Genomic DNA, 18,878 nt, shown 5'->3' on the forward strand with positions numbered 1-18,878 from the left:
GACAACTAATAGTTGTTATTCTCCATTTTTATTAATATATTTTCTAACAAAGTTATTCAAAAATATTTTTTCTGTTAAATTTCTTTTAAAATTAAATGATTTCAAAATCCTCCCCCCTCCCCCAAAAAACTCATTTGATTACCTATTAAGCATTTTACAGAACATTTGGTCTTATAGTTCTAAAAAAATGTTTTTTTAGCACTATGGACAACTTGGAAAGAAAATACTGTGGCACACATTTGGTTCTGGATGGTCTGTTAAGAAGTAAATATAAAAATAGGGGAGTTTTAAATGATAAGCTTAGAATGATCCACTGGTTGCTTCAGTATGAATGGAAGAGTTCTTTTTTATTTCTTCTTCTAATGGTATATTCAGTAGCACCAGAATTTACTTGGAAATCAGTTTTAAGTGGCTTATTTATGGCAGTACATGGATCATGGACCAAGCAGAAATAGTAGGTTGAGCCTATCTCACGAGGTGCCTATGGTTTAAGGGGATGGCATCCTCATACAAGTTATTCTAACTGAAGTGCTGTACACTTTGCTGTATATTTTGTATTTATACTAGAATTCTTTTAGCAGATGCATTTCAGAACATGCTTTTTTTGTTCTTTGCCATACTGAAAAGATTACACTGAGCTGCTGGGGCCTCCTCCTTATTCTCGTGTCTCGCCCGCTTATTGTCTCTCATTATTGCTCCATTTCCTGGTTTCTCCATGTGAAATTTAGGACCTCATTAACGGGATACTAACCTTCCTGTGATGTCTCTGGCTTATGTTTGGACAAATGTCTCCCAGTTTCACTCAGCCTTGCTATTGTTCTTCCCATCTGCTTTCAGGAGCACCACCCCCACCACGTTAAAACACTTTTAAAAGCTGAATTTGCTCATCTCTTGGCAATTAATGCCTTGTAAAATATATTGACATATATTGCAGTGAGTTCCTTGAGAGATAAACACTGAACTCTTTAAAAAAAAAAACAGAATGAGAATCCTATTAGTCTGTATACAGTGTGAACATTTACCCACTGAGTCAAATTAACTAGACATGTGTACAGCCAATGGTGAGGAATGATTTTGAGCCACATTTCAATAATGTTAGGCGTGCTGTGTGATTTCTTCCCTGATTTAAAATTATTCTATTCAGTTATCTGTAGTGTTGTGCTTAAAACAACAACAACCATATACCATTATATCATTGTCAACAACAATTACTGAAGTCTTCAAATATATTATTATACTTTACAACTATGGTTCTCAACCTGTGGGTCCCCAGGTGTTTTGGCCTACAACTCCCAGAAATCCCATCCGGTTTACCAGCTGTTAGGATGTCTGGGAGTTGAAGGCCAAAACATCTGGGGACCCACAGGTTGAGAACCACTAGTCTACAAGAAGAGACCCAGTGCTTTTGAAAAACCCACTCAGATTTTAGTGTAGACAGGCAGGTAGTCTAGGAGCATGTCCAAAGCAATGGACAAAATATATGAAGGAAATGATTATAGATACGTTCAGAACACAATCACAAAATAAATGACTCAACTTGGAACATGCCTCATTTTCAATGATACATCACCGATTCCTGTATTATTGGATATAATCTGAACCATTTGTCGTTGAAAAATACCAGTCAGTAGCAACTGGTAGATTGTAAAACTGAGACAATATAAAAACATTCCGTTAAACCAGTCTATTCAACACGTAAGTTGTAAATTTGACTGAAATGTTTATTTCTCTCTCCAGGTTTCTGCCAGGCTGGCAAAGACTTGCGACTAGTATCTATTTCAAATGAACACATTGAAGTGCCTTCCGGATTTTTGCTTGTCGGTGCAAAGTCACCCAACATACCTGATCACCTATTGGTGTGTGCCGTAGATAAAAGATTCCTGCCTGACGACCATGGCCGCAATGCCTTACTAGGTAAGTGGTGCTCCCAGTGTCCCTGTCGGAGGACTTTGGCAGGAGTGGCACATAGCATTTCAATTGCTTGTCAGAGTTGGGGAAGTTTCTTCTTCTTTGGGAATGAGGGACTACAACTCCCAGAATTCCTTAGTCATCCATGGCTACGAGATTGTAATAGCTGCAGCCAAAAAGATAACTTCTCCCGGCTCGGTTATCCATGTGAGTGCTTCGGAGCAATCCAACCTACCAGAGTAGTTGAGTTGGAAAAATCATAAGCTCAACATGGTGGCCCACCATGGACCTACTCGTACTATATATTTATAGCACTAGGATTCCACCTATAACTTCTATGGTTATGTCTTTAGGAAACTTGGGGATTATAATTTGGTTAGAGATACAAGAAGTTGTTTCTGAGTAAAAAATTTAAATGTCCCTCCATAAAGTACCTGACAGATGAAGTGAAATCATAGTGGGTTTCTGTGCGTTTTCCAGGCTGTATGGCCATGTTCCAGAAGCATTCTCTCCTCTGACGTTTCGCCCACATCAGTGGCAGGCATCTTCAGATGTGAATGAAACGTCAGGAGAGAATGCTTCTGGAACATGGTCATACAGCCTGGAAAACTCACAGCCACCCAGTGGTTCCTGGGCAGGGCTGTACCCAGAAAAAAATTTCGGGGGGGGGGGGGGTTTGAACCCCTAGCACCCCCCACCCCCGCTACAAACCTGTCAATATATGCTTGAGATAGTGCCTGGAGGGACTCTTAATGTTTTGCGTCTCATAGATTTAGCATGGGGATTTGGTTAACCAGTTAAAATTCATGAGTAAACCAGGTTTTTTTTAATAACCTGAAAATTTTGGGGGGGGGGGGTTGAACCCCTAAACCGCTCCCCCTCGCTACAGGCCTGGTTCCTGCCATGAAAGCCTTCAAGAAAGCATTGGAATCGTAGTCCTATAATAGTGTGATGTATAAGACCGGATTAACTCCAGCCTAAAGTTATTTTTGTTAGGTTAGTTTTGTGTTCCAGATGCTTATTTCCATGTACAGAATTTAGCAGTCCACTGTCAAATATAGTACAGCCTCTTTATCCACAGGTTCAATATCCACGACTTCACTTATTTATGTCACCCCTAAATATATTCTTTCATCCACCAGAAATATTTGTATCTCTATGTCCTCCAGAGTGATTCTATGATGTGATTCTTGCCCAAGTACAGACAAAATAGAGGGTTTGATATTATCCATGGTTTCAGGTATCCCCATGTGTGTGTGTGTCTTACAATATTATCTCCTCTGGATACAGGGTCATGGTGGACTGTCATCATCTCTGCTGAAGGGAAGAATATTCTATTCAAGCTATCCTGAAAACAGCTCAGGCTGGATCTACACTGTCTCATATTCCAGGATCTGATCTCAGATTATCTGGCAGTGTAGAATCCTATAATCCAGTTCAAAGCAGATAATCTGGGATCAGATCCTGGGATATAGGTCAATGGAGATCCAGCCGCAGTATGCAGTGGATTGAATCTTGCTCTTGGACTTGACAGAGGATATCTGATTATGAATGGTGATGTTGAGCATCTCTCTGAACCTTCTTTGCAAAGTTGATATGAATAAAAAAAATGGATAATACATAAATAGTCCAATTTAAACTTTACCCAAATTAAACTTCTTGAAGGAAGGGGACAAAATAGATAAAAGGAACTAATGACTTCTATATTAGAATTTGGCTTGGAAACTGAGACTGTGAACCACACTTGAATAGCACCAGACCAGGACACAAAATACAGTAGAGTCTCACTTATCCAACATAAACGGGCCGGCAGAACGTTGGATAAGCAAATATGTTGGATAATACAGAGGGATTAAGGAAACGCCTATTAAACATCAAATTAGGTTATGATTTTACAAATTAAGCACCAAAACATCATGTTTAACAACAAATTTGACAGAAAACATAGTTCAATGCGCAGTAATGCTATGTAGTAATTACTTTATTTATGAATTTAGCACCAAAATATCATGATGTATTGAAAACATTGACTACAAAAATGTGTTGGATAATCCAGAATGTTGGATAAGTGAAACTCTACTGTAATGCTTTTTCAAAGGCTTCTACACAGATCTAGCATTTAATGCTAAAAAAAAGCATATTACTTTTAATGCCATTCAATGGTGTTCTGCAAATTGTTCCCACAGAATCTTTCTACATTATTTTCTCTTCCATTTTGAATGATATATTTCAGAGAAAAAATGTGTGAGGATTGCTATTTGCCATATTGCTAGGCAACAAGTATCTATAGAGGCCTCCCAATAGTAATAAAAAGAATGCAATGTGAACCCAGTATCAATAAATTTGGGATTTGAGTTTACAGCCAGCTGTATGCAATGAGGCCAGAGAGCATATAACTTTGTCTAGCATTAAGGTTGTTGTGAGATCTTGGCTAACTTTGATGGTTCACAATACAATTGCCCTGCAATGGTAAAGGAATTAAAGGGACTATAAATTAGCAATGTGTTGTCATTTTAAAGATACAGGCAGTAATGTTGCACTACTCAGCCTATTCATTGCTAGCACTATTAACTGTTCAGTGTTCCTAAGGGGTTGTTAACATAGAGGAAGTAGTATATCTGTTAATTGCACGCTAAACTAGAAGAGAAAGAGGAAAGGGAAGTTAAGGAACATTTGGCAACAATAGCTAAGGCTACAATCTTAAGGGGATTTACTTGGCAGTAAGTTTAATTGAATACTTCACTTTGCATTTTTGTAAATATACACAAGCCCGTAGCAGAGTTCCTCTTTACATTTCCCATCAGTAGGAGCCCCCGGTGGTGAGTGGGTTAAACCCTTGTGCTGGCAGGACTGATGACTTGAAGGTTGGGTTGCTGACTTGAAAGCTGCCGGTTTGAATCCAACCCGGGGAGAGCAAGGATGAGCTTCCTCTATCATCTCCAGCTCCCCATGTGGGGACATGAGAGAAGCCTCCCACAAGGATGGTAAAAACATCAAAATATCCGGGTATCCCCTGGGCAACGTCCTTACAGACAGCCAATTCTCTCACACCAGAAGTTACTCGCAGTTTCTCAAGTCACTCCTGACACGAAAAAAAAATCCCATCAGTAGTATCACTATGATTGATGTCACATGACGTTGTAACTCATGGTGTCACCCAATGGAGCTCCTACCATTCCAGAGAATACAGAATCCTTAGTAATGTTTTTGTAAAAATGTCCTCAATAAATCATAATTCCTGTGTCTCACTGAATGTACAATATCAATGACATAAATAACTGGAAAAATTAAACTGACATCTTTAAATTACAATGTCATACACACAGCCTAAATGTTTTTACATGAAGTATACATGTTCAATACCTACATCAGTGTTTAATAATGACATCAAAATAATGTTACATTTTATAATTACATGAGATACATAAATGGAATCAATTTGCATTCTCAATAACAATCCATAATGGAGACGTTGTGGACAAATTAATATGGAAATATACTTATCAATGAAATAATAATAAAAGTAAATAAACAGAAAAATACACAAACATTTCAACAGTTAGTAAACATGTTAACTAAATCAGAACTTTCCAGATCTTCAAAGCTGAGAATTATTTCATCAAAATCAATGACTGTTGCTAACTCACTTTCAACTGATAATATTGCAAGATTGACTGCCCCATTGTAGTTTGCAAATAGCCCTCTGTAAGTTTTAGCTCTGCTGAGAGGAGACATGATAGCCATGTACAAATACGTGAAGGGAAGTCAAAGGGAGGAGGGAGCAAGCTTGTTTTCTGCTGCCCTGCAGACTAGGACACGGAACAATGGCTTTAAACTACAGGAAAGGAGATTCCACTTGAACATCAGGAAGAACTTCCTCACTGTGAGAGCTGTTCGACAGTGGAACTCTCTCCCCGGGGCCGTGGTGGAGGCTCCTTCCTTGGAGGCTTTTAAGCAGAGGCTGGATGGCCATCTGTCGGGGGTGCTTTGAATGCGATTTCCTGCTTCTTAGCAGGGGGTTGGACTGGATGGCCCATGTGGTCTCTTCCAACTCTACTATTCTATGATTCTATGATTCTATGCAAAGTCCATTCGTATGAAACAACATGCACAGAGATATTCAGAATTGTTTTTTAGAGCTTTTGAAAAGATTGAAAGATATTCTAGAAAGTCCCATTCCACTGTGACTGTCAAAATATCTAAGGCCTTTCCTTTTCTGGAGTTCAGAATGAAAACAATCAGTGCACACAAGCATCACCCTATTTTTCTTCTTGCAAAGTGAGCCCACATCACTTACATTTTCTCTGCCATCCTCTTCTTGAACCTGGCTTTTCTCTTTATTGCAATTCCATATCATCTGATTTAAAATGCTTGTTCAGTTGCATGCTCTATTAGCATATCTAGTTATGTCACCACCTTATGACAGTTAAGCCCTTAATCTCCAGGAACTGCTATGTAAGGCCCCATTTACGCTGCTGTATAAAATCCACACTATTGGCTTTGAACTGGATCATATGGCAGTGTAGTCTTATAATCCAGTTCAAACCAGATTATCTGTTTTGATAATATGGATTATATGGCAGTGTAGATCCAGCCTAAAATAAACTTCCTGGAGCATCACACGGAAAAAATAGGTAACACAGGAAAGTGAAGCCACAGACAGCAAGTAAAATACCTTGTGTTTCGATTTTCATGTGGCTCACAAAGAGCTTCAATCGCTGCCAGAAACTTATTGAACTTTTTAAAACTGGTTTCACTGACATTTCACTATGGTTAATTAATGCATCCTATTGATTGGTCTTTCCCTTACCAAAGGCCTGCTCAGTGTATGTCTCTATTGTTCTACTTCAAGTAACATGTTACAGATGACAGCATTACTTGTAATGTGCTACATTCAAGTAGCATACATGCAACTGACATTGCAAGGAGATCAGAACCAAGGTCTATCTGCATCCTTTTTCTTACAATATTCAATCAGATGCCTTTGGGAAAGATGTTAAGACAACAGTCCTCACTCATGGTTGCTCCCAGTACAGAATATTCAGAAGCACCATGCTTCTGATTGGGAAGTTCTATATAGGAGCCTAGCTAAAAACCATCACAATCCTCCATGAATTTGCGAAGTCTTTCTAAATTGGCGACAGTGGACACATTCCAATATGACACTTTCAGATATTTACTCAACAAACCAGCAAAATGGAGTATTGCAAACAGCCCAACGGAGCAGAGCTGCATCTGAAGTAGAGGTCATTTTCCCGCTCCTAGGAGCCCTCCGCCCCATCCTTGGCCTCCCTCCTTGAAATGTCACAGCAGCACCAAGAGCGATGATAGTGTCTGTCAGATGTGGTCCAGCAGAGTCAGCCGATGTCATTTACATAGACCACAGAGCCTTCATCGAATTTAACAACCTTCGGTCACTATTGATGCTGGCTGGTTTTGAACCGATGACCTGGAGGTGAAAGGCCTTTATCTGTCGAACTACAAATATTGATCTCAAGCCATCTCGAGGTCTCGGCAGTATGACAGAGATGAATGGGAGCACCTTCTGCTTGTCTTGGCTCCCCTGACCTTTGCCATTTCTGCTATGTATATACAAAACCTGTTTTATTTAGATTGCTTGCAAAATGAGCAACCCTCCTTATTGTGAGCTTGGTCCAGATGTTTGTGTGTAAGAGAGGTATGGCATAGAATGAGCATTCATATATTAGTAAAATAAGTGGTGTCTTATCCTCTGTGTTTGCTATAACCATCCTATCATACTAGGCCTGCCTTGAATTCATATTGTAAGATAAAAGTGTATGTCTGTATGCATGAGAGAGAGAGAGAGCAGAATAAGGGGGAGGGACATGGGAGATGAGGTTTAACAACTCTGCCTTTTTCTTGTGCTGTTCATTGCATCTTTCTGGGTTCAGTTTCATTAAAAAACCAAAATCTTGAGATTTCTTCATGAAACAATCGCTTCCAGAGATTTTTATTATCGTGTCAGAAGTGACTTGAGAACATAATGCAAGTCACTTCTGGTGTGCGAGAATTGGCCCTCTACAGAGACGTTGCCTAGGGGATAACGATCCTGCTGGGAGGCTTCTCTCATGTCCCTGCAAGCTAGAGCTGACAGACGAGAGCTCATCCCGTCTCACGGATTCCAACCGGCAACCTTCAGGTCAGTAAACCAACTTTCAGGTCAGCAGTTCAGACGGCACAAGGGTTTACTCCATTGCGCCACCGCGGCTCCCTATCCAGAGATCATGAATGCAATATGGTGACGCCATGAGACACAGCCAGTTAGATTTAGTCATATGATAAACTAATGTAGTGAAAAACAGAATTTTAATTCTCAAGACTATCACATAAAACAGCTGTCCAATGTCATTTGCACAATCAAGAATAGCAGGAACTTATTGGGATAGGGTTTCTTGCTATGGCGCCTCTGTATTGTATACCTCTCCACAATATACTCACCATCTGTAGTCCTGCACCCCTACTTCTTTCTGATCAACAACATAACTCTGCCCTCCTGTTGTTCTTCTACTTTGGATTTTTTTAGAATGTAAAAGCAACTTGACAGTTTCACTGAAGGTTATGTTATATTTTAAAAAGCACGATGAATGAGTGCAAGAGGTGAATGGGGAAGATTGGGAGAGGAGGACAATCTCACTCCCCGACCTCCTTTCTGTGCCAGTATACCAGCACATAAGCTGCTGGGGCCTTATAGGGCTTCTGGTAATTACTGCAAACGTGCAAAATATATAACAGGGCTTGCTTGCTCTTTTATATCAATTTGTCATCCCTTCCCAATGATCACTCTATTGATCCCCCTGCCTAACAGCCTTAATTTAGAGAAATGGGATTTCTGTCTCTCCCTGAGATATGATTAAAACTACAGATTGGAAAGGTAAGAGTACTTAATAAATGTAGACTTTGATGTAGAAAAAGCTGACATTCAGACAATATTTTTATATCTTTTAGGGGGTGGCATAGGAAAAAATGGATGAAGTATGGTCTTATCACGCCTAGTATGCTGTAGTTGTTTTTATCATGTCAGCAGCGACTTGAAAACATATTGCTAGTTGCTTCTGGTGTGAGAGAACTGGCTGTCTACAGAGAGGTTGCCCAGGGGATGCCCAGATGTGTTACCATTCTGTGGGAGGCTTCTCTCATGTCTCTGCAAGCTAGAGCTGACAGCTGGGAGCCCAACCTTCAGGTCGGCAGTCCAGCAGGCACAAGGGTTTAACCCATTGCACAACCGAGGCTCCTAGCATGCTGTAGTGGTTTGAGTGTTGGATTACAACTCTGAAAACCAGGGAGAATTATTGCTTGTCCATGGAAAGTAGCTGAGTGACCTAACTCAAGTCACATTGTCTCAGCTTCAGTGAAAGGCAAAGCCTATCTGAAACAAATCCCCCCCACCTCCCAAACTGTGATAGTTCTCTTTAACTGCCACTCCAAACAAACAGAAGTATATAATCTGTGCTATTCCACTGTCACTTGTCTTTCCTCATTTTGGGGTATTGTTTATCTCTCCAGGTTTCTCTGGCAACTGTGTTGGCTGTGGCAAGAAAGGCTTCTGCTACTTTACTGAGTTTTCCAATCACATCAATCTTAAGCTGACCACTCAGCCCAAGAAACAGAAACACTTGAAGTATTATCTGGTCAGGAATGCACAGGGAACACTTACCAAAGGATCTGCAATCTGTTGGAAGGGAGCAGGTGAGATAATGATGCCGGCCCTTTGGAGTTCTGGGTTTGCTTAGGGAGGATTTAGGTGCCATCAATAAACAACTGCTTAGGAAGAAAGCTAAGATGTAGGAGATGCTAGCTATTGGAATAAAGTTAAGCTGTAGGAGATTGTAAAACACACAGATGCATTTAACAACGTTCCTCCTTTTTTGGAGGTGAATAAGAATCGGGCAGATTGCAACCAAGGGCTCATGGAAGGGTGTTTATATCTTTAAAAATTACTTCAAAGTGGTGTGAATTTGGCCATTATGTCACAACAGATGAGTTCTAGCTTATGGAACATTTCATTCTGAGGGATGAAGTTATGAAGGTCTGACACAGTTTGTAATTTTGTTCCAACAGACTCTGCTTGCATTGGAACATGTTGCAGAGAGATAGTGATGAATGTGTAGTAACCAACACGTCCATAGAGTACATGTCTAGATGATTTGTGACTCTCCTTCTATGTGCCTTTTGCACATTTTCAAATATGATTTAGTTTTGTTTGACATGTTAGAGAGCTTTATTCTACAAATGATTACTTATTTGTAGTAACTCCATCAATGTGAATTAACAGTTTTTTGGGGTAGGGAGGGTTAACCTTGCGCAATGCCTAATATGCTTCCATCAGACTTGTCTCACCACAGTGATATGAAGCTCCGTTTTTGTTCTGAGTTCTTGGAAATACTTGCAAAAACATAAAAGTACAGTCCAACAGTGTATAACGCAAGTTTGTATTAAACAGATTCAGTTATATATGAAGAGCAGTTCCAGTCAATGTCAGGTACAACCACACCTCAGAGCAGGGGTCCCCAAACCTGTGGGCCAGATGCAGCCTCCCAAGGTCATTTCCCTGGCTTCCGCCCTACACTTTAGACTTAGGGTCATCCTAAGTGAGGTGCCTACAAAGCACACAACAACAATCCTAATTAGCTTGATTATCTCATCAGCCAAAAGCAGGCCGACATTTCCCATCTAAATACTGGTAAGTTTATGTTGTCTAAAATTGTTATTCATTTTAAATATTGTATAGTTTTCTTTTTTTGCACAACATATAAGAGATGTGCAGTGTGCACAGGAATTCATTCTTCTTCTCTTTTTTTCAAACAACGGTCCAGCCTCTCAACAGTCTGAAGGACCGTGAACCATCTCTCTGCTTAAAACAGCAGTTCCCAACCTTTGAGCCTCCAGGTGTTTTGGACTTCAACTCCCAGAAATCCCAGCTAGCTTACCAGCTGTTAGGAACTGTGGGAGGTGAAGTCCAAAACACCTGGAGGCCCAAAGATTGGGAACCACTGGCTTTAAAGGTTTGAGGACTCCTGCCAGAGAGCAATACTGGAGAACCTAAACACTTCCTAGAGAGGAAACCTCTCTAAGCATTTTCTAAATTCTCCAGTGCGATTCTTTGACTAATTTCCTCTGATATTTGCCATATTGTAATGGTGTAGCATGTGGAAAATGTGGGTCTCAACCTGTGAGTTCCCAGATGTTTTGACCTTTAACTCCCAGAAATCCTAACAGCTGATAAACTGGCTGAGTTTTCTGGGAGTTGTAGGCCAAAAACCTGGGGACTCACAGGTTGAGAGTCACTAGTCTAGAGAGATATCATCTATGTGTATTTTCTAAAACATTCAGTGTGATTCTGTGATATGCTTTGTCCAGATGCCCAAGTTGTCAGATAAAAAAACCCCGGATTCCAGATTCTGTGTGAAAATTGTTATATGTGAAGATCCTGGAATGGATCTCTCATGTGGACTGTGTATGGAGAGATGGATGTAAAGATCACGATCTATTTGCAAACAATAACATATATGCTTCTTCCTGCACTGAAAGTGCAATACTCCAAAGACTGCATAAACTGTTTGAATAGCTCCACCTGAACATAAATTAATTTCCCTTTTTTTTTCTTTTTTTTTTAGAGTTCAGACCCCGGCAGTCCTCATCTAGCACTTGTTCTAACACATTATTCCCACCTCCAGAGAATACAGGCTCCTCAGCTACTGTCACAAATGAGCCTGTTTTAGCAGCACATCCAGTTGTTCAACCTGGGATGCATCAGATGGGTAAATATTAAGTTGCATTCTGTGTTTTTCTCTCTTGTATATATAAAATGCTCTTTGGATAGATAATTTTGAAGACTCTAATGTCAAGGTACCTTCTATGCACAGGTGGTCTCTGGATTTCAGCTTTAGCTCTTATTTGCTAGAAATGGCTGTATGCACTTCAAAAGCAAGAGCAAGATATCCTGATACAACCTCTTTAAGATTTTATTCCTGCTAGTATGGTTGGTTACTCTGGCCTCTGGACATCCATGCTGGATTGCAATCAGCTGCCATTTGGGCTAGTTCTACACTTTAATTATCATAGCTCAATGCTATGAAATCCTAAGATTTGTAGTTTGGTGAGACACTAGCATCTTTTGGGAGAGAAGGTTAAAGGTCTAGGTTTTTTTTTCATGTCAGGACCGACTTGAGAAACTGCAAGTCGCTTCTGGTGTGAGAGAATTGGCCATCTGCAAGGATGTTGCCCAGGAGACACACAGATGATTTGATGTTTTCACCACCCTTGTGGGAGGCTTCTCTCATGTCTCCGCATGGAGCTGGAGCTGATAGAGAGGGCTCATCTGCACTCTCCCCGGGTTGGATTCCAACCGGCAACATTCAGGTCAGTAACCCAACCTTCAAGTCAGCAGTCCTGCAGGCACAAGGGTTTAACCCATTGTGCCATTGGTAAAATTACAACTCCTATGATTCCATAGCATTGAGCCATGGCAATTGAAGTGCTAACAAAACTAAGTGTAGCCAGAACCTCAGTGAATTGAAAATAAGCATGTTGTGTCCCATCATGACCTCCTTCAGTTGCAAAGTAGTTGTATTCAATGGGAGGGTACAGACAGAGAAATGCGCTTTGGCTACATCCTTTCCAATCACAATTTTCCCATTGACAATGAGAAAGTCTAGGTAGAATGCATCCTCATTCACTCAGAAAGTGTTACAAAAATCCATCTGTTTGTAAAGTTTCTGTAGCTAAATTTCCATTTATTTCTGTAAAAAAAGATCCATAAAAGTGCTATATAAATCTAGCCTTTGAGAACCCATCTTTTAGAGTAGGCAAGCCCTTAAATATAGTAAAGTTAAAGGTAAAGGTTTTCCTCTGATGTTAAGTCTAGTCGTGTCCGACTCTGGGGGTTGGTGCTCATCTCCATTGCTAAGCCGAAGAGCCAGTGTTGTCCGTAGACACCTCCAAGGTCATGTGGCTGGCATGACTGTATGGAACGTTGTTACCTTCCGCCAGAGTGGTACCCATTGATCTACTCACATTTGCATGTTTTTGAACTGCTAGGTTGACAGAAGCTGGGGCTAACCGCGGGAATTGAATCACCAACCTTTCAGTCAACAAGTTCAGCAGCTTAGCGGTTTAACCCGCTGCGTCACCAGGGGCTTCCCTTAAATATACCTGGCACAAAATGATGCCAGATTACAGAGCCTTGGAAAAATATTCCCCCCTCCTTTGCTTTTCCATATTTTATTATTCTAAGGTAGAAATGGAAATGGCTTTAATTGTCACTGTTATCACTTGAGATATAGAAGATACTCAGCATTCTGAAAGTGCAAGATGTTTGTACTGAAACACAAAATTAAATAAAAGCAACGATAGTTGCATTTAGCTTGTTGTTTTGAGCTATATGGGCCAATTTGATTGTGGCAGGCGCAATGTGAATGATGTGAGCCATTTCTGTTGATGAATATGTATGTGTATGTATATCAGATATTTCCTAAATACCTGCTAGTTTATTTTAATTATTTTGAGTCACTTCTTATTCATTTGTGCTTATTACTTAGAAAATATCAAGATAGATACAATTTGATCTGTTGGTTTACTGAAAACCCTGTAGGGTTTGGGTTGCTGTGAGATTTCCAGGCTGTATGGCCATGTTCCAGAAGCACTCTCTCCTGATGTTTCACCCACATCTATGGCAGGCATCCTCAGAGGTTGTGAGGTTTTGAGGTTTTTGAAAACCTCATAACCTCAGAGGATGCCTGCCATCAGAACCGGCCTGAGGTAATTCTGAGTAGTAGGTGAACCTAATCCTGGCGCCCCCCCCCCCAATTTTTGGTGCCCGCCCACCCCACACAAACCAGAGGCCACGGCGGCGGTAGTGGCTGCAGAGGCAGCGGCGCACAATCTCGCGCTGCTCGGAAGGCAGGCCCAGGCAGCTGCGGCTTCTGGTTTGTGGGGGGTGGGCGGGCCCAAAATGGCTGATGGGACTCCTCTGCACACACACACGCAGGGCTTCAATCGCTCGTGCGGATGGGTGGCTGCCGTACCGCGCGAGCGATTGAAGCCTTGCGCATGCGCACCGGAGTCCCATTGGCTATTTTGGGCGATGGAACTCCGGTGCGCATGCGCAAGGCTTCGATCGCTCGTGCGGCATGTAAGGCACGGCAGCTGCCCATCCACGCGAGCAATCAAAGGGACTCCTCTGTGCATGCACGCGCAGGGCTTCGATCGCTCATGCGGACGGATGGCTGGTGTGCCGCACGAACGATCGAAGCCTTGAGCATGCACACCTGAGTCCCATCAGCCATTTTGAGCAATGGGACTCCGGTGCACATGGGCAATCCTTCGATCACTCGTGCGACTGGGCGGCTGGCGTGCCGTGCGAGCGATCGAATCTCTGCGCATGCACACAGGAGTCCCATCGGCCATTTTGGGCAATGGGACTCCTCTGCGCATGCATGTGCTGGGCTTCTGAAGGAGAAAGAAAGCATGGGCGATGGCGGCGGGCGACAGCGGTGCTGGGGCGGCACCATGCTTACACGGGAGTGCCTCGAGTGTGCCCCCTGTTGGTGTGCGCCACAGGCGACCGCTTAATTCGCCTCACCGTTGGACCGCCTCTGCTGCCATAGATGTGGGTGAAAAGTCAGAAGATAATGCTTCTGGAATGTGGCCATACAGCCTGGGAAACTCACAGCAATCCAGTGATTCTGGCCACGAAAGCCTTCAACAACACCTGTAGGCTTTGTTCAGAAGTTTTACTAAGCTCAGGCTCCCTCTACACAGCTGTATAAAATACATACTATTTGATTTGAATCTGGATTATATCGCAATGTAGACTAAGATAATCCAGTTCAAAGCAGATAATGTGATTTTTCTTCCTTGATAACCTGAATTATCTGGCAGTGTAGAAGGGGCCTCAGTGTGTCAATTCTAAACAAGATAGAGGCTTTTATCCACAGTTTCATGTTTATATGATACTATCAGGAACATAACTGTTACAGGTACTGTATGTACTGTATTTTTGAAAACTGTCTCAGTCTTAAAATATGTTGTTCAGCAGGAATGGCTCTAGGGTGCTCAATAGAACAGACCTTTGTCATTGAAGAGAGATTTGTGTTTAACATGCCCCATATACAGCTGCATCCATGAAACAATTGTTATTTTCTCATACTTTTCTTTGACACAGCCCCTGATCATCTCCCACCAGCTGCATGCCATGTGGTCTATAATGGAAAAGACTCTCCTCAGCAACACTCGGCGAAGAGTGGTTTATCTTCCATGACAAAACCACAAGTGTTAGGTATCTCCCTCTTTCCTTTCCTTCTTTCTCTTCCTAATATATTTCCATCCAATTAACCCACCATAAGACAATTTACAATAGAAAACATTGAAATAAAAAATCTAAGGAGTTAAGTTAAAAATAACGAAACAGTAGAATCTGGGAACGGAAAGACTATTTAAAAATATTCAGAAAAATACCAATAAACATGAGTGTCATGAAATTCTGATGAGAAAAATTCTGGACTGACTGGAATATTCACAATTCTGGACTTACTGCGTACAACATGTGCATGTGGTAGTTTTGCCCAAAAATAACCTTTTTTGCATAGACGTCTGAATAGAAAAGTTTATTTTCTATGCAAAAAATTGCTGTAATTAGGAACATTTTCCTAGCTAAATTATCATGTGTTTGCTTTGCCCAGATGACGATGTTTTCTGCATAGGAAACAGCCTTTTTAGCATAGAAGATAATATTTCCACACAGGAAAGGCTGTTTCCTCTGTAGAAAATGTTATATTATTAGGACTAGACTCTGGAATCATATTTCTTCAGTGACTTAACATATAGAGTGGATCTTGTCGTTTACTATCTCTAAAACAATTTCATTTAATGTACTTTCTGATTTCGTTTTACTGGCCAATTGCTTTGTATTTTTATTGTGCATGTTATCTTTATTGTAACCTCATCTGGAAATACTTATATTGAAGGCTCATAAACAAATACTGAAAATAAATGTTTTGAGTTTATGATATGTGTTGCACTGAACTTTTTTACATTGCAAATTCAATTATTACAGTCGTAAAAAGCCAAAAAATATATAAGTACCAGTGAAATTACTAGGACTTCTAAGTATTTATATTTAAGATCACAAGGTCAACTAAGGCTTCTGAATCTTCACATAGACAGACACACACTTTTGTTAATTGAGATGTTGGATCCAGTGTAGGACTTCATTGCATGGAGATGGTAAACCACTACAATAGCAGGAATGCCATCTTTGGTGGCAATTGCTATCACACAACATTATTGCCAGTCTGCCATCTCCCTTTAAATGAAGCTGTTAGGGGCTTGGATGGGCAAAGCTCATCAGTGGCCCTTGATCATGCTCTGGGGCCGAGACATACAGTGGTTACAGTAGTGGCATCCACTCCTCTTCCCTCAAGAATTTTTATACATTCTTTAAAGTTAAGCACTTTTCAACTGCAAAGTGCCTTGAACAAGAAAAAAATGGGACTGTGAGAGGGTGTAGTTCTGCTGCCCGCTTAGAAGTATGGCTTCACACAGCAGAACTACCTCTATTATGTGACATCAACGGCTATCCCTTTTCAAGCTGTCACAGTGATGGCAAGTAGCCACTGTCCTATCTCATAGGAGTGTCCTAGTATAGCAGTTCACTTGTTATCACATGTGATAATATCCTTAGCATAGACCTGTTGAAATCAGTGGGAGAGAGAGAGAGAGAGAGAGAGAGAGAGAGAGAGAGAGAGATATGTATGTATGTATGTATGTATGTATGTATGTATGTATGTCATAACTCATTGATTGCTATTACTAAGGCTGGATTTAACATACTAGTTCTTCTAGATTTTCAAGGCCCCTTCTATACTTCTATATAATCCAAATTATCAAAGCAGATAATCCACATTATCTGATTTGCATCGGGGCCCCTTCCACACAGCTGAATAAAATTCCACATTATCTGCTTTGAACTGGAATATATGGCAGTGTGGACTCAGATAACCCAGTTCAAAGCAGATGTTGTGGGATTTTCTGCATTGATATTCTGGGTTATATGGCTATATGGAAGGGCCCTGGATTATATGTGACCCCTTCTACACTGCCATATAAAATCCAGATTATCTGCTTTGAACTGAATTATCTGGCAATATGGACTCAGTTCAAAGAAGATAATGTGGACTATATCTGCTTTGATAATCTGAATTATATAGCAGTGTAGAAGGGGCATGAGTCTACATTGCCACATAATTCAGTTCAAAGCAGATAATCTGGATCTTATGTGGCAGTGTAGAAGGGGCTAAAGAGTCAGTTCATCTAATTGTTCTGAATAGTCCTGCTGAACATTTTTCTTTGTGATTTGGACGTAGTAGAATGGACTCTTTCTTGCTCAGAAATTGAGCTGAGCCACTCTGTACCTGTCCTATGAACAGAGAACGCAGTGCTAAGATTCCAAGTTCTCTTCATAACAGGCCTGTAGCGAGGGGGAGCGGTTTAGGGGTTCAAACCCCCCCCCGAAATTTTTCAGGTTATAAAAAAAAAACCTGGTTTACTCATGAATTTTAACTGGTTAACCAAATCCCCATGCTAAATCTATGAGACGCAAAACATTAAGAGTCCCTCTAGGCACTATCTCAAGCAGATATTGACAGGTTTGTAGCAGGGATGGAGGGTGCTAGGGGTTCAACCCCCCCCCCCTGAAATTTTCACACACACCCCCCAAATTTTTTTCTGGCTACAGCCCTGCTTCATAATACAAGTACAGGGCAATAAACATGAATGCAGTATTGAGTAGAAAGGGCTGGCAAACAGTTTCATTTATGCGTCTTTTCAGCCAAGGGCCATTTTTGTTTTCTTGCTTTTTTCGAAATCGATTTGAACAGTTTGCAAGTGTTGTGGTTTTTGATAGATCACCATGATAATGTGACAAATATTGTTTTATTGATACTGGAGCTTCCTCCTTCTGGGTTTGCTAGAAAAAGAGAAATGAATGGTTCAGTGGTAGCACAAATAGCTGAATGCTGCCGCCAAGTGGCAAAATTGTATCAGTGCAAGGATATTAACCTTCCTTCTTGTTAAAGTTGGTTGCAAACCTACATTTATGATGGTTCTCAAACTAATAATGGGTTGTTGGGTTTTAAAAACTATTTGCAAGTTGTTCACATGGCTGCTTTGAAGGCTGGAGAAATTTTATGTGAGGAGAAAGGCATGTTTCACTGTTTTCATCAATCTTAATATTCCCTTGCTTGAAAATTTTAGGAAACAGGAGATGAAAATATTAGTGGACTCTATATGCCAAGGGTCCCCAAACTAAGGCCCGGGTAAAGGCCTTCAGTGTCATTTACCCAGCCACTACCCTAAACTTGCCCTAAGTTTGAAATGATTTGATGGCAAACAACAACAATAATCTTAATTAATCAGCCGAATGTAGGCCCATACTTCCTACTGAAATACTGGCATGTTGGTTAAAATTGTTCTTCATTTTAAATATTGTATTGTCTTTTCATTTTTTTTTTGCACCACAAAAAAAGATATGTGGAGTGTGCATAGAAATTTGTTCATATTTTTTCAAACTATAATCCAGCCCCTCAGTAGTCTGAGGAATTAAGAACCAGCCCTCAGCTTAAAAAGTTTGAGGAGCCCATGCATTGGGGATATAATGGTGTCATGCCAACTTTTCACAGATGCAAACTGGAAATTGTGTGGCCAGGCATCACAGAATGTAGTCATGATATTGAAGCTATTATTATTAGGTAGAAAATACACAAGTTAAGAGAAGGCTGCAGCAGTTTCATATAGCCTAAGCCTACTGGAAAAAAATTCCACCTCTGTCTTACCCCCAACATCTGCTTCTACACCAGTGGTTCTCAACCTGTGGGTCCTCAGGTGTTTTGGCCTACGATGCCCAGAAATCCCAGCCAGTTTACCAGCTGTTAGGATTTCTGGGCGTTGAAGGC

The 18,878-nt window shown here is 40.9% G+C and overlaps 1 protein-coding gene across 6 annotated transcripts in view; it reads left to right on the forward strand.

The window, feature by feature from the left end:
* The window catches only part of greb1 (growth regulating estrogen receptor binding 1), a 135,338-nt gene that overhangs the window by 77,480 nt on the left and 38,980 nt on the right, over positions 1–18,878 (forward strand). For all 6 annotated transcript variants that reach the window (XM_062983699.1, XM_016996526.2, XM_016996521.2 and 3 more), the window contains 4 exons: positions 1,738–1,914; positions 9,433–9,615; positions 11,544–11,687; positions 15,092–15,205. In XM_062983699.1, coding sequence (XP_062839769.1) covers positions 1,738–1,914; positions 9,433–9,615; positions 11,544–11,687; positions 15,092–15,205 — 618 coding nt within the window. The remainder of the gene's footprint in view (positions 1–1,737; positions 1,915–9,432; positions 9,616–11,543; positions 11,688–15,091; positions 15,206–18,878) is intronic.

This window comes from Anolis carolinensis, chromosome 1 (assembly GCF_035594765.1).
Source record: "Anolis carolinensis isolate JA03-04 chromosome 1, rAnoCar3.1.pri, whole genome shotgun sequence".
In the NCBI taxonomy this organism is placed as follows: domain Eukaryota; kingdom Metazoa; phylum Chordata; class Lepidosauria; order Squamata; family Dactyloidae; genus Anolis; species Anolis carolinensis.